The sequence below is a fragment of the Prinia subflava genome, chromosome Z (assembly GCF_021018805.1).
Source record: "Prinia subflava isolate CZ2003 ecotype Zambia chromosome Z, Cam_Psub_1.2, whole genome shotgun sequence".
In the NCBI taxonomy this organism is placed as follows: domain Eukaryota; kingdom Metazoa; phylum Chordata; class Aves; order Passeriformes; family Cisticolidae; genus Prinia; species Prinia subflava.
Genome location: NC_086283.1, coordinates 35,439,624 through 35,456,092, shown reverse-complemented (window position 1 = coordinate 35,456,092; position 16,469 = coordinate 35,439,624). Strand labels below are relative to the sequence as shown.

Here is a 16,469-nt window from a genome sequence, read left to right as displayed (position 1 = left end):
ACAAGCATGTTGTATAACAGCACCCAAAGACTCTAAGTAACAGTTAAAACAGAAAGGGAAAAAGTTGCTCCAAATGAATCTGTAAATTTATTATACTTCATCACAGCACAATTCTGCAAGCCGCAAAGTTTATCTTCCTTATTTTTACAATTTTACACTGGAACCTTTAACTACTGCCAAGCAACAACTACTAGCAAGATCTATAGGTCATGCAGAAAGATATTCTTCCCCATGCTCTATTATGCCCCATGGCACTTGGTTGGGTCATGACTTAGTTCTGGCTAGGAGAGGGTTAATTTTTGCAGTAGCCAGGAGGGGATGTGGCCACAGGTTATTTGATACCACCTTGAGATGTGAAGTGGAGAGATGAGTAGTTCTGAGGGGTGTTGTTTGTGGGACTGCTGGTTTATAAGACTCTGAGGTCAGGTGTTGGGTTCTGTGGTGAGCAGTTGCCTGTGGATTGTTCACCTATCTTGCACACTCTGTTATTGCTCTTGGTCTTCTTATTTCATTGCTGTTCCCAGTAAACTGGTCTTATCTCAGCCAATGATCTTCACCTTCTGTGTCTCCAGTTGTCGTCTCCAGCCCCACTGTACAGGAGCAGGAAGAAGTGAAAGGAGCAACACAAGGTCTTTAGTGGGAATAGTAAACTGGGGAATACCATTTCTAAACCATGACAGGTCACTAGATTGTAATTTGGAGATTAGCTGATGAATCACTAAAAGTGCTCCTTGTAAAAAGTGGCATCTCAGTCTGTAAGCTGAAACAGACTGAACTTACTTCATTACTAATATCTGCTAAAATTGCAGCACAGTAAGATATTGCCATAAAAGCAATGAGTTTAGAATCAGAATGCAACCATAACAGAATAAATCAGAATTGCAGTCACTGACTGCAGCTTCTATACCAATGACTTCTGACTACTTGGTTCAGATCCTGGTTTTCACAAATGAACATGTCATCAGTTAGAGCAAACAATCCAAAATTTGCAGTTTCCTAAGAATTCTAACTGAAGTCTATGAAATTTGCAGTGATATGGAGATACACTAGACACCTGACATTTTGTCATTGGTACCTGGAATCAACAACACTACATTTGGTGTAAGCATTTAATTCTATTGATCTGAAACACATATCCATTTTAAGTGAATTCTCTAGTCTAAATTACCTCCCTCTTAAAAGAGTATTTCTGTGCTGTTGGGGGTGTTTTTCTGGCACCAAATAGACCATGCTCTGCCAGTTGACAATATCACTTCATGCTTTGTTTTTAAAGCCTCCACAGATTGGAGAATGTCATGTAGAAAAGTTGGGGTACAGAAGAAGAGCAAACAAGATCAAGATTCCCTCTGAAAAAAAAAGCTTTTACCCAAGAGCTGATACCTTACTTCAACTGAAAGCACAGGATGGTGCAGCAGTGCTTCTCTGTATGGTTAATCTTCCCTTCTGTTTTGTCTGCAGCAAACAATACGGCAACTTGCAACTTCAAAATCAACAGCAACAGATGCATACCAGCATTCAAACTGCATAGAAAAATACTACCAGTTGTCAGCATTCCTTTCTGTCACACTGCTGCTGTGGGAACTTTTTGAGATGAATTTCAAGCCACCAATGAGAGACTTCAGGCTCTCTGCATTTGCTGGGCTCAGTTCTTTAGGTATGTGCGCTGAACAGTGTCACAGCAGGCAATAAAGGTTTTCAATTTTCTTCTACTGACTACCCAGGAGGAAACAGGAGTTCATCCACCTGTCAAGTATCTTGTATCCAATATGATTAAATGACTCTGGATGTACTACAGGCCTTTACCAGAAGCAGAGAGTATAAACTAGCAGTTGGTCACTCTGTGAAGAAAATTTGACTTTGGCGTTTTATTGGGCATCTGCATTAATGTGACTGGCAAAGAAAAGTAATAATCAATCAGAACGGATGCCACTGTAAAACAGTGCTAGTGTGTTGGATCAAACAGGACTGAAACTCACCAACTCACTGATTTTTTTTGTGTGAAATGGTGTTAAATTCTCCGCATATTGCTAAGTTTAGATGCAAGAGATTCTGTTTCTAATAACTTTTGAATGTCAAGAATTGTCGTCTCTCAAAAATCTTACACTCATTAAAAAGCAATTTAGAGATTATTGAAATAAATTATTTATGCAGTGGAATGTATCATTGAAAAATGTTGAAGACTCATCCAAAGAGTGACTCAGTATCTCCAAAACAGAAATAACAGCTCACTTTTACTTTTTCTTATGTAAGTTTAATAAGAATTACATTAAAGTCAACTGGTATTATTTAAAGGAGTTTTTTTAGAAGTCCTTCTGTTTTATAAAATTACTTGTCACCATAGTAAAACCTAAGCTTTGAGAAATCATCCATAAGAAATTTCTTACGAAACAGAAGAAGTACTTTTTGTTTTGGTCAAAATCAAAAACCACTGTGAACATTTCTGTTTTATTCCTGAGTCTGTACAATTAGCACAGTACCATTTCAGTGATCACATGTGCATTCTGTTATGGACCTATGACTGATAATGTTTTATAAACATAGATATTAACAAATAGCAGCAGAATAACAGAAAAACACTAAGGCAGTAAACCAAAACAAGATGCCTTGCATAGCAGAAATTACTTCATCCACAGCTGACTGCCTCTGAGCAAAAGGAAACTGTAGTATAAGTCTGTACCGTTTAAAAGCTTCACAATTTGCTGGCAGTTTATAGAAACCAAAGCAAACTTTTGGCAGTACGCCTACATACCATAGTAGTTAAAGAAACTATCATCCCACCCATTTTGACTACAAGCCTTGAAAGATTAGTCTAGTATTTCTTCCCACCCCCCTGTTCTCCTTAGCTAATAGAAGATTTAACATAAAACTTCCAAAATATAATTTTGTAAAGTGCCACTCTTTACTAAAGTACTCTACAGTTAATTTTTTTCTTGCTCCTTTTTGCTCACCAATAAGCCTCAGCAACAGAAAGTCTTCACTCTAATTAAAAGTGAAAAGCTAGCACACAAATCCAATACTCTGATGTTTCACAGCTGCATGCAGAGCTGCCCAGACACCTGTTTATTTTTATAGCAATTCCTTTTGCTCTTTATCATTCCATCCCTTAAGGTTGGATTATAAAATGAAGCAAAATAAACTAGATCATCTTGAAAATGACAGCGTATTTGTACGTCCCACTTTCACTGAAAAACACAAATTACTATTATGCAATTTTGTCCGTCCAGCTGCTACTGCAGAAAGCTGGAATCAACCAAACTATCTGCATTATGAAGTTTTTGTAATGTGTGGCTTTCAGAATGTTCCCTGCCTATGTTTAGCTCGACTTCCTGACACAGCTTGAGAATGTAGTGCCAAATGGCCATGTATGCTGGACAATCTGAATTCCTGCCCCAATTTCTGAAGGTATTTTAGATACAAAAAATATGGACAGGCTATTAGCAGTGCTTTTCAGTACCTGTGTAGTGGTTTAATTCTTGTTTGGTGTAGGGGCAACAAGAAAAAAAGGACAAGAGCTGCAAAAACTGAAGGTGATTAGCTGCTGATTATCACACTTTGGGTACCTGCTAATTGAAAACATTGAGCCTCTAAGCTCTAAGTAGAGGTTAGGCTGCCAAGTAATCTTACACTAAAAATATGCTTCATGTATCCTTCGTGTCCAAAAGCTGACTCTACACTGACATTGTACCTCTTGGTAATACTGACAAAACTCAGTGCAGTACAGCTTTTGCCTTACTATCACCATATTTTACTGCAGAATCTTGGAGGCTGGGCAGTGGAAGTACTTAAGGGGGAGGCAGGGTATGAAAACTAAAATCCCCTAGGCTCTAGGTGATAAAAGAACCAGTCCAAATTTATATCCTGTATAAAACTTTAACTACTAATAAAACAGAAAGCAGACTCCATTTACTGGACATGCTTTGTAAGAAACTGACTTCAGTACTCAGCCAAAGAAAAAGATTCGAGTTCATGGGTGAAGATATGTGGCTTCTTGCTGAACCCAGAATTTCTTGAAAGTGCACTGAAATTTGGAAGTCTCCAAGTGCACCCTTGTTATGCCCCAAGTCCAAGAAGTCCAAGAAGAGGAACATCTTCATGCATATGAGCCAGGATGTGTCCCTGAAGTGTGTTGTAGGGATAGGTATGTAGTGGACAGTAGAACAGAACGATGTGCCGTGATGCAAACCCACAGCTCAGCTGAAGAGTATTTGCAGAGGACAAGTAATGAAGCCCTGTTCTTCAACCTGCCCTATTATGATGTAACAGCCTTCCCTACCTTTAGGAAGAAGGTTTTGACCAGGAGAGGATTCTCCCATCAAAGTGTGATTCAAGGTTGCTCTAGCTTGTTTCTGCAGTTAAATCAATGTTAAGTTTTGCAGCTGACTCCCAGCTTTCACCAGCTGCATTCTTCTGGACAGAATTTGTTCGTAGGAAAGGAACAGCACAACTCCCAAAGCATTTTAGTTGTGTAAAGGACTTCTGTAGTTTCTTTTCTGCTGGCAGAAACTATTAAATGCTTTTCACAATTAAAAAAACAAACAAATAAACAACCCAAACCTCAAGAAAACAAAATATGGTAACATATTGACAAGTAGGATTTTCCTTCCTTCAAATGATGCAATTCTACAGAAAGTAGAATTTCTGCCAAATACCTAGCTAAGAAAATGTTACCAACCAGTAACTGTCCTCAAATATCCACTGAACAGAAAGGTGGCCCACTCCCCGAGGTGAGGTGTCCTCCCTGATTTTCTCCAAGCCTTAACCAGAGCACATCCAAAGAGCAGAGTTTGAATGAGAAATATCAGAAAGCAGAACTTTGAAGGGGAAATATGTCATTCATTGAGATATGTCCAACTAGTCATGTGACACAGATATAAACCTGCTAGAATTCCCACTTCTGTGTTTCTATCAAACGCCAAATGAAAAAACTCCATCACTTTAAAAGACTTTGTTAGAGGGGAAAAGACAACAACCTCCATTAACTTTGCCTATTTCAATAAAAAAATTCTACAAAGTTCAAGAGAGTCAGAAACTAGAACTGTTGTAACACATAATAACCCCCTAATAATTCAATTAAATTATATTTAGGAAAAGTCAGTCATCCCATATATTCGGCCTCCCAAAGTGATTGAAATTGGTTCATTTCACATGTCCAGAATACTCAGACTAATTTTTATGTGTTTTCAGATAAGTTTCAAATGCTTTCAAAGAGTCATATGTGTGCATGGAAAAGACAAATATATGTATTTCACAAAGATTTTAATGCAGATTATTCTGTTTTATGAGGAATCAAGTTTTATGGAGTTTCACAGATGAATTGGTACTTTCTACCTGGTGGCTCAGATTGAAAATGTCAAGGGTGTCATAGTGTCTTACTTGTTCTCGTTGCTGGCATCATATCGAGGCATAGGGTCAAAATCATTTCCATTTACATCAAAACTGGCCTGCGAATCCTGTATCCAACAAAAGAAAGAAAACCAGTTGCTAATTAATTAGCCATCAACTCATGGCCTATACATCTGTTAGCAGGTTACTACAAATAAGTAATTAGGCTAACTAATTCCTGTGATTTTATGGCGACTTTCTTTTAGGAAAGCATTATATATGGGACTTATATATTTTATTTTAATTTTGGAAAACTGAGAAAGATTAAAAATGCTCTGAAAAAGTATAGGTCCAGCATTAGGGAGGAAATAGAAAACAGTGTTTCATTTAACCACAAGAATCTTTCAGAAGTTAAGAGAGTTCATTCTCAAAACTAAGATTTTGCTGAATGTTTTAAGATTCAGAAAATTATCTGCATGACTATAACTGAAATTTCAGCCAATGTTTCAAGAAATAAGAATAATATTTTTTTCTTAAGAATATTGTTATAAAATTACATCTTGGAAAGCAACACAAACTGCTTCCCCATTTCCTTGGGAGTATAACTGTTTCAAATATCTGCAAGATATCTGACCTTTTGTTCCATAGTTATCATGGTTCTTACAGCTGAAAATAGTTCATAGAGTGAACAGCTGCTGTTTTGTATGGCTCTCATTAATTGATGCAGTAGCATGTGGTGGTTGACACGGCAAGCAGTAATTTTTAAACTCTTGTTTGTTCAAAACCAGTTACACCGCAAATATTCCTATATGTAGCCCCTTCACCTATAATCTGAGATATAGAAGGCATTTGTGATCAAACAAGCAATGTATATTGCTTGTGAATTTGGGGAATTCCTTGTTGGCGTGAGGAAAGGGAGAGAGGAGTGGAAAGGATATAAATAGCTGCTTTAAATTCAGTGGTAGGATAGTACTGGAATGAGGTGACATGATACAATATGGGCCATTCATTGAGGAGGTAAAATTATATCTGCTTTATTTAAATAACTTAAGATATTAAAATGAAAGATGTGTCATGTGCTAGAATCAAACATACATTGACAAATTGAGCAATTGGCCCCCTACTCGTGTTTTCACATCCTCCAAGCTGAGTTCCACATGTAGCATATGTAAAATGGCTAATTTAAATTAAGTGGCTTTAAACTGTGGACACCATTGTAGTTTTTAATGTGTTGTTAAAGATGGTTTTGCCACGACCTCTTAATGCTCTATGAAGAAGATAAGTTTGCTGGCAAAAAGCCTGTGTTTTGGGCTCTTTAACAAGATCTACATTTGTAATGGGAAAGAAGGTACGTGCATGCCTTGCACTGATCATCTTCACCAGTCTAGCTCAATCCAAATATATTTGCTTCTTTTATTACTCTAGAAGTAGAAGTACACCTTGCACATTTTATTTCAGATAAATTCTAAGGTCCTCACATTAACATGCCTTCAGCTAATGCCTACTTCCAAAAAATAGGAGAAATCGCTCCAGCAAAATGTGGTCCTGATGCTCTGGACAGCTTCAAACTCTAACACCAACACAGGAACCAACCCACTAGAGAAGATTCTTCTTATGTTATTAGCCTCCAAGACAGATTAGATCAGTCATCTAAATGTGGTGAACCACAAGCAAACATAAACCTTCCGAGACAATGTGAGACACAGAACACAGAAAATAAACGGATGTAGCTCTGTCACAAGTTGTGAGGGGACTCAGCAGAGGTGAAAGAGATTTACTAAAAAGAGTATTTTACAACAGAATATTCTACATTTCTTTTTAACTGGGTGAATCATGAAAGGTCATATACTTTTCATACTGTTTCTAACAGTATGATAAATAGCTTTAAAAATGAATGCATGGAAGGATTACTGTAAAATTACTGTCTTCGAGAAAAGCTACTCTCTCACTGACTAAATGTATTGGCCAAATATGGAATTCAGCTGCACGTGTTAAACAAAAAGCAGTGTATTCCATTTCTAAGTTCTGAAAGTATGAAGATATTCAGTAAAAAAATTGCAGAAGAAACAAAAAATATCCAGTAATTGGTTCCAGTCTTTCAGAAATTCAGGACTCAGCTACAAAATCCAGATTTAACTATATTAATCTAATAATCTGCATCCAGATACGAAATATGTTCAGATGAAACACAGTCTTAACTAAAACAACTAAATACATATTATCAAAAACTGTCCCTCTTCCTCCCATGGTATTAACATTTGAGGCTTCCCTCCTCTCCTTCTCCATCTTTCTAGAATCAGCAAATTATTTTTGAGTAATAACAAAGCAGGAAATCTGGATTCTTATGAACACTCACATAATTCTGCATCAAGTCTGGGTGGTTTCTTTCAATGCCGTCATCTAGGATGGTGACCACAACATTCTTTCCAGTGTAACCTCTCTTCCAAGCACCTACTATATTCATATCTGATTGGCAATGGTGGGTGTTGTCACTGCAGTGCTGGGGAGAGAAGAGGAGATAAAGATACATATTGGAGATTACTGAACAGTGAGGGATTGAGATACTATCCTACTTATATTAACACTACTATTCAAAATAGCACATGAATGTATTGATTTGAATAGGAACTATACAACATCAACACCTTTATTTAGACAGAAAACAATGTAAAAAGAAATGCAAATTGTATAAAAAACTGCTAGTCCTGCTTATTTCTTTCTGATTATTCCTCATGCTAAGCAATAAAAAAGGGAAGTATTTGGCTGTACTGAATTTGAAATATTTGATTTCTTTTTTTCAAAAAACCAAACCATATGTGGATAAAAGTAGACAAATGCCTGTACTGATATGGCCATGGAAAAAAATACCAAAAAAACAACAAACCACCTTTCTTTTTAGAGGTTACATGCTGTGTAGAAATTCTTGACAGAATGTTTGGAAACTAATCAAGATTCATTTCTATCTACAAAAGAAGGCTTTTGGCAGGTTTTGTGCAGTATCAGCAGGAGATGAGCTGTAGTTAAGAACCTGTAATGCAAACACCATCCTGAAAAACCTGCATCTTAGGGAATTGGATGAATTGTAGATAGTGTTGATTGACAGCAGCCTGGGGTACAGCTTTCAGAGCAACCAAGTCCAATATGATGGAGAAAGAAAGTTTAGCGTACATTAAAGCTGAAAGCCTCTTCCTAGACACAAGTGCACCCAGTTTGTGTGAAGAAATCTGACTTGCCATGGCAATGAGACATGACCCTCAGGTATTTGTAATGCCCCATTATCCACTCTCTAATCCACATGCACAGCCCTCCTCTATGAAATTAGTTCAATGAGCCTCTCTCATCAGTACTGCTTTCCTGCAGCTCTGCCAGGCTCAGACAGAGCAACAGACAAAAACAGTAAAAAGAGGGGATACAGGAAAGGATAAAAGCAAAGGGTGGGAGGAAGAAAAAAGATATCAAAGAAGAAATGAGTATCATAACAGTGGCTGTAGGGCATACTCCATCTCAATTCCTGTTCCACCACCTCATAAACCCACTTCAGCTTCATGTCTTGTCACTCTACAATTTGTAAGGAGTAAATAGATTTGTAGTGCTGCACTCCACCTTGACTTAGCCTCCTCCAGTCAGCACACTGAAGAACCACTAGCAATCCTATATGCAAACTGAATTCTATTAAATTATCATTTTCCTCCTCCTCCTTTTTCTCCAGTTTACCACTCAAAACAGAGGATTTAAGAGCGTTCATTTGTTATTACAAGGACAAGCTTGTATTATTATACATACATAAAGTCTCTCTCAGGGTTTTTCTATTTTGCCCACAAATATCTGTCTCTCTCTGGCTATCCATCCCCACACAAAGGACTTCAGGGACCAGTTCCAAGGAATGTGTAGCTTTTGTTCTCTGTATTGCTTAGAAATGCTCCTGCTACTGGCTTTATGAAATTAATTACAGTACAAACTTGCTGTCTGAATGTAATGGTTGTACACATGAGAACTTCTAATGTACAAACAAGATGGTTAAAAAAATTTAATGTTTCTAGGTACATTTGTATTTTTTAAATGTTACTAAACTAAGTACTAGAAAATACCTGCAAAAGTTTTTAATATCAACCTTCACATTTTCTGATGGGAAGACAAAGAGACAGGGAAGGGGAACCACCATCCTTTAGCTACAGGGTAAGCCCAAGAGTGAGCTACAACAAGCAATCAGGATTCCTGGCTCTGGCCTCTGGTCAGATTTACTGGACCATTACACTGTGCCTTTACCCCATTTCTGAAATGCCAAATGACCCTCGGCTGCTTTGCTTAATGTCTTGTCCTCTCCTCCTGGGGGATGAGCTAGTTATTTTGCTTTCATGACAGACAAACCACACAGGCTGAGTAAGCATATGGGTATTTTAATCCCCATTCCTTTGCAAGCTCTTTGGATCTCTGCCAGAAGGTCACCAGTATTTCCCTTAATGAGTCCATTGCCCTCACTTGCCTTACTTGAATATTTGTTTCTGTGGTAGTAACTGAAGGGGCCTTTGCTACATGTGTGGAGGCAACCATGAAAGACATCTCTTGCCTTACTGTATGCTCTGATGATTCTCTCAAGAGACATGAGGTCATATTGATTATGCAAGTGTAAAGCAGTGGAACTGCTTGTTCCACTTGTAACTTTATTACACAGCATAAGTTACCATATGGATACAAAATCTAAAAGCAGCAAGGAAGCATCCAAATAGGAGTAGTTCAACAGCAGATGAAGGGTTCAGTTATTACCATTACAAGAAAAAAAAACTTCTCATGTCCTATTTAGTAGAACATCTCGGTTCCCTACTCTTTTTTCTTCTATTCAATTACTCATTTATGCATTATTTAAGCTCTGCCCTATTTCTAGCCTTATTTTTCTGTTCCAGCACTGTCTTTTACCACTGAAACCCCAGTTTTGTTTAATTCAACATCTGATCTAAGATTTCTGTATTGTAATCACAAATCAGACGTTCCCTCATATTTGTGTCTGATTTTCTCCAGGTAAATCAGAATGGACATTTTCCTCTTGAAGCAGTCTGATCTGTCTTTGATCAAGAACACTTTAATTATTGGACTGCAATTACTCTTCAAGTACTATCTTTTATGGTATATGGTATAGATATGTCACTCCACATACATCATCTAATATTCCAGCAGTTACTTTGCTTCACTTGCTCTCTTTCCTGTCCCCTTGGACTGCTTTTGGCTGGGACAGAGTTAATTCTCTTCAGAGCGTCTAGTATGGGGCTGTTTAGGATTTGTGATGAACACAGTTTGGATAAAACAAGGATGTTTTCATTATTGCTTAGAAGTGCTTGCCAGAACCAAAGCTTTTTTTTCCTCTTCACATCACTCCCTCAGTGAGGAGGCTGGGAGTGGACAACAAGAGGGAGGGGACACAGCTGGGACACAGGTGACCTTAACTGACCAGATCATAGGATGCCATGCTCAGTACTTAGAGCTGGGGAGGGGGAGAAGGAAGGGCAAAATGTTCCAAGGGATTTGTCTTCCCAAGTAATTTTTACCCAATGGAACCCTGCTTCCTGGAGATGGTTGAACACTTGGGAAATGGTGAATGAATGCCTGCTTTGTTTTGCTAGTGTGTGCAGCTTTAGTTTTCTCAACTAAATTGTTTTTATCTCAATGCATACATTTTCTTGCTTTTACCCTTCTGATTCTCTCCCTGATCCCACTGTTAGAGGAGTGAGTAAGCAACTATGTGGTGCCTAGCTGCTGGAATAGGTTAAAATTCCTATTTCCTTCAAAAAACATTTCCTGCAAGGAAATTTCCTGGGTTCCATTCTATAATTTTTTTCTTTAACCATCTGCTTCTTCTCTACCACCAATCCAAATTACATTGTCAGATTGTTAGCAGAGGGCTGGTTTTAATTAATTTGGAAGAACTTTTTCAATTTATAGTGTTACCCAAATAAAAAACTATTAAATACCTGTCATGATAATAGAAGTTAGGTGATCCAGACTGACTGATTTTTGTATCAATGAGCAAATACTGATTTTTATGGTTCATTTTCAATCTATTTTACATATTCTTTCTTGTTTGAAATTTTATTTGAATTAGAATTTTATTAGAATAAAAACTTTTGGCATGATCTTGTACAAATACAGTGGTTGGGAGCTGTTATTAGATCTGTCAATCTTTGAACTGTTTTTTCTGAATTTTAAAGGAAACAGTATAAAATGGACTATTCTACTCATTTTCTGCCTCTCGAAACAGATAATGTAATTCAGAAATTTCCTGCATTGGTACTATGACTAGACAACTGCATTAAATCAGCACTACTTCACATATATTGCTTTCAACCACAGCCTGGAGAATACCATCAAAAGGAATAAACAAACTCTTGCCTAGTTATTTAGAGTAATTTTACTGAGATTTTAAAAGAGCATTCAAAGCATGAAGTTTTTCTTTGCACTGTTTAACTTGAAAATGTTAATGATACAACCAATGGTATTTAATATAAACCATGTACAAGGTGGAAAAACTTCTGAATTACACATAGAAGAAGGAGGGCTATTGTATGAAAAATTTCAAATATTGAACTTTTCCCATACTTGAAATTCAACACTTAGGAGCATAAGAAGACAAAATACATCTTATTCTAGATACATCTTTGATATGTTTGGACAGACATTTTGGAAGCCTGTCTTCTACACAATTAACAAACAGACATAACTTTAGAAAGATTTTGTGCAGTTTCCATGTTGCAGGCATTATGAGACATGGGCATGGATTCTTATGGTTATTTTGTGAAATGTCTCTAAAAACTACCTTATGACCATTATCCTAATGTGCCTGCTGCGCTAATTTTTGTAGCTGGAGTCCTGGTATATCCGGTTAGGGATCAGGAACAAAACTGAATGGTTAAACCGAAAAATCAAGAACGTATCAATGATCAAAATATTTTGGAATTACAGAGATTAAAATCAAATTATAAGAACAACAGCTGTAAAATTCTGTTCTGTGTTGCCTAGTAATGCCTGTTGGTCTACAAAAATAGAATAGAAACAGAAGTTTTTAATTCTATGACATGCCGTTTCTCAGAAATGGCATATTGTGCCTTCTGTAAGTCTTCATGACTTCATTGCACTGGTTTCTTGTAGTTTTTGAGTTACAGGGAGTTCTTTGGCAAGATCTAGTCATTATCTATGGGGATATAGAGAAACATAACATGATAATCAGAATGACACAATTTTGAATACCAATTGTCAGTTTATCCTGGATCTCATTTAGTACTGGAGTACCTATACCTCTAATCACAAGAAAGTTCTGAAATACTAGACCCTAGTCAGGGATTAGAAAAGATAGACTCTGAGTATTGAGAAGAACGACAGCAGCAACAACAACAAAGTCTGGTTTCCATAGAGTCGTAGTGAAATGGTCTTTGGCACAGACAGAAACAAAAGTACTACAGTCACGTTCTCTGCATCAGAGGGTTTTGTTAGCTACTAACCTGCAAGCATGGAGAGGACAGAAGTTGCACAAGATTGCTCATAGGGGAAGGACAGTCAAGGACCTATGGCTTGACCTTGATCAACACAAGCAGAGAGAAAGGGCAGACACAGGGCTGATTCTGACATTCTGTGGAGTTAAAGAATTGACTATCTCCCTCTTCTGTGGAGAGAACGTAATGTAGGGCATTTGGCACACCTAGCTTGGTCCAGGCAAACGCACAGGCAGCAAAGGTCATAAACATTTTAATAGAGGAGACATCCTAATGTTATATTCAGCTTTCTGAGGTACAGGTTTGTGCAGTGTTTTAAGCTAACACTTGCCAATTATTCTCTTTTCCTGCACAAAAACAGGAGAAATAACGTATTTTTTATTATGCTTTTCAGGTGATCAAATTTTAAAGGGAAATTAAAGAAGCAAGCAAGGTAATAATCAAGAGAGCTGGAAAGCTAGGGTCCTTATTAAAATGGGCATAAGGGAATGTGATCTATTGAAATGATTTTTTGGCTTCTCCAGAGTAAGCACTTGAAAGCTACATTTTCTAAACATTAAATAATGTTAAATATTAAAATAATGTGGTTTTTTTAAAGTATTTATCTTTTTTTAATCACAAGAAAAAAAAGCTGATCAATGAAGAATTTGTAGAAGGGGGAATACTTGCGGATCCTTTTTTTTTCCCTCAGGCATTATCACTAATCTGATACTTAGTGCATGATAAACAGCACTTGCTAACTGTATACAACAAGTACTTCCTTCTGAGTTACATTTTTAAATTATTTCTGATTGCTGCTGCACACTATATTTTTAAGATCTAGCAGGAGCAGGCAGATAATACAGAATCTGATTAATCTCAAATATGAGATTTGAGTAAGTATTATCTGACTTCTGGAGTCATGCTTTGCTGAATTGCTACTTTTTAAAAATCTGTACTTGTATCAAGAGAAATATTTCAAGACTACATCAAATTAAATATTTAATTCCAATTTACTGCTTGTGCAGCTTCAGAGGGTTTAGTTAATTTACTTTAGAGATTAATTTGGTTCTTAAGCTTCACTGATTCATTAACAAAAAATACACTTAGAGGCCAATAAAACAACTACAGACATCCATTTTTTGCCTCTTTAAGCAATGAAGAAGAACAGAAAATCAATATGAAAGAGTTTCTTATGTTCATAAGAGTATCTGATGACTATAGAGAGAAAAGAATAGCTTACAAACCTACATACATGGGTTTTTGCAGTGAAAAATACGGAGTTCATAAATGTCATTTTTTGGCTGTGATCAAACTGCTATTCTTAACAAAAGTAGAATAATTCATAACGTGTCAAATTTGTGTTCAAGACAAGTCCATCACTTTTCCATCATTGGCACTTTTTAAAATCAATACTTGTGTTTTTTCTGTAAACTGTGTGATGGCTTAAAGAGGAATTAATGTAGGGAAGCCCTTTATGTCCATTTCACACAGGTTGATGACAGTGCACCCTTTTTAGAAATGGGAAGCTCTCCTGATTCTAGATCTTCAGACAGCAAAGTTTCTCTCCCAGCTGCAACTGCTTCTAACATCACCTCACGTACATATGTGCGAGAATAGATTGTGAGAAGTTAAGAATGGGAGTGTGGTGGGCTGAGCTCCATCCCTAATGGGGTGCAGCTATGTAAGACACGTGAAGAGTACTGAAGGAAAAAGCAGTATGGAATGTTGATGTGTATTGACCAATCACAAAAGGATAAAAGGGAACACAGGTGTTATGCATAAGTGAAAAGGGTATAAAAGATTGTACTGGGGAATAATAAAGTGCTTGAAACCATTCATGGTGTCAGTCATAAGTCCTCCATGACACATGGGTCATAACCTGCGTCTCCAAAAGGATATCTGCCTCTAGTCCTCTTTCTTTCCTGTGTGGTGGCAACAAGAGAGATTCATTCAAGGCCAAGAAAGAAAAGTAGCTAAAAATGCCTTATGATTATTGCACATGTTGTGCCACCTCCACTGTGAGGCAAATATGAAAACTTTCATTTAAAAACTTTTAAAAACCACTGTTCACTACGATATTATAAAAATATTAATTAATAATAACAACTACAGCAACAACAACGATGATAATAAATGGCATATTAGCCCGGGTGCATCTTGTATATCTTGTCATCACTGCTCATGTGTTGAGTCATGTGCCGAAAGGTATGTGTCAGTGTATGGACTCCTCCTAGGAAGCACTGGGAGAAATATAAGAACAGCATGCAGAACATTTTAGGCAAAGAGAGAGAAAAAACCACTAACTTCCTGTGGTTACTGCCAAAAAATGCCAGAAGGAAAGAAGCATGGATTGAAATGTATGTCTGTATATGGCCATATTCTCTCAAGATCACCATACAGTAACTTACTGCTGCTGCTACTATTTATACCATTAATATCATATAAATAGCCTACTTAGTATGGAAAGGCCAGGAAGAAGATCAAAAGTTAATACATTTTTCCTTGACCAAAGTCCCATGCACAAAAAAAAAGTATGGAACTTCTTTTACTAGTTAGACAGAATATGTGATAAGAACAGCCTCAGTGGTGCACTGTTCCAGGGATTCAGTATTCACAAAGGACAAATTCTCCTCAGAGGGAAAGTGGTCTCCATTTTACTATTTTATATGGTCTTTGCCTAATTTCTTCTTTTTATTTGACCTCTTCTAAATCACAAAAAAGGAAGAAAAATATGGCAGTTTTACAAGTTCAAAGATGGGGGGTTATACATCAGTTCATGCAGTTGCAGTTCTCTAGTAAGATCAAATTTCTCCCTCTCTCAAGCTAGACCTGATATTTTCATGATTTCTAAGAAAACAATTAAAGAGAGAGATGGTAAACATTGTTTTAAAATAGTTTTCATATGTTCATAAAGAGTCTTTCACACTACTAAAGACAGACTCTTCATAATTTACTTTTTATGCTGTTTTCAAGTCAGACCATTACTTCTACATCCATTTGTTAAGGAGCATGGAAGAGGAAGGTGAGATTTTGAGTAAACATATGTTACAGAATTGAAATAACTGTATGGAAAGAAGGCTCTGAGCAGATGGCTTCAATTAAGTACTAACCTTCCAAGAGACTGATTGATGAGTGGGAGGAGCCTGGGGGTTACACAAATCCACTTCCTTCTCTTTCCCCTCTTTTTTCATTTTACAGTGAAAAGGGAAGAGAGGTGTTTAAGAAGAATATAGTATTTTGGGATGCTGGGGATGGGCAAGGAACTGATATAGGATGGACCAGGAGATTTATTTTTTAAAGAATGTATGAACTTGTAGGAATAAGAGGACTTACAAGGAAAAAGACTAAGAGATATTGACTCTGAATGGTTGTATGCAATTTTTAAGGACTCTTGCACTGCTGCAGTCCTTTTTTTCTATTTTATGTTGTGGTCTGTTTCCTCTGATCCATAAGGCAATACCCTGCTGACAACTGGTGTTAATGGCTGGATGTCCTGGGGGGAGATGAAGGAGGGACAGAGGGACAATGAGAGGGAGGGATGTGAGACAACAGGACATGCTCAGTAGGCTGAAGCAAAGATACATGTCCTACTCTTTCTCAAGTAACTAAAGCGGGCAGGAAATACAGGGCACTTTTAGGTCAGAATATGAAGAGAACCCCATATTCCATTACCAGTAATGGAGAATG

At 37.1% G+C, this 16,469-nt stretch overlaps 1 protein-coding gene across 4 annotated transcripts in view; it reads right to left on the bottom strand.

Moving 5' to 3' along the window:
• PCSK5 (proprotein convertase subtilisin/kexin type 5) overlaps positions 1 to 16,469 on the bottom strand; it is a 225,742-nt gene that overhangs the window by 146,479 nt on the left and 62,794 nt on the right. For all 4 annotated transcript variants that reach the window (XM_063422828.1, XM_063422830.1, XM_063422831.1 and 1 more), the window contains exons 4-5: positions 7,679 to 7,822; positions 5,374 to 5,450 (exon numbers count right to left, since the gene is read on the bottom strand). In XM_063422828.1, the coding sequence (XP_063278898.1) occupies positions 5,374 to 5,450; positions 7,679 to 7,822 (221 nt within the window). The remainder of the gene's footprint in view (positions 1 to 5,373; positions 5,451 to 7,678; positions 7,823 to 16,469) is intronic.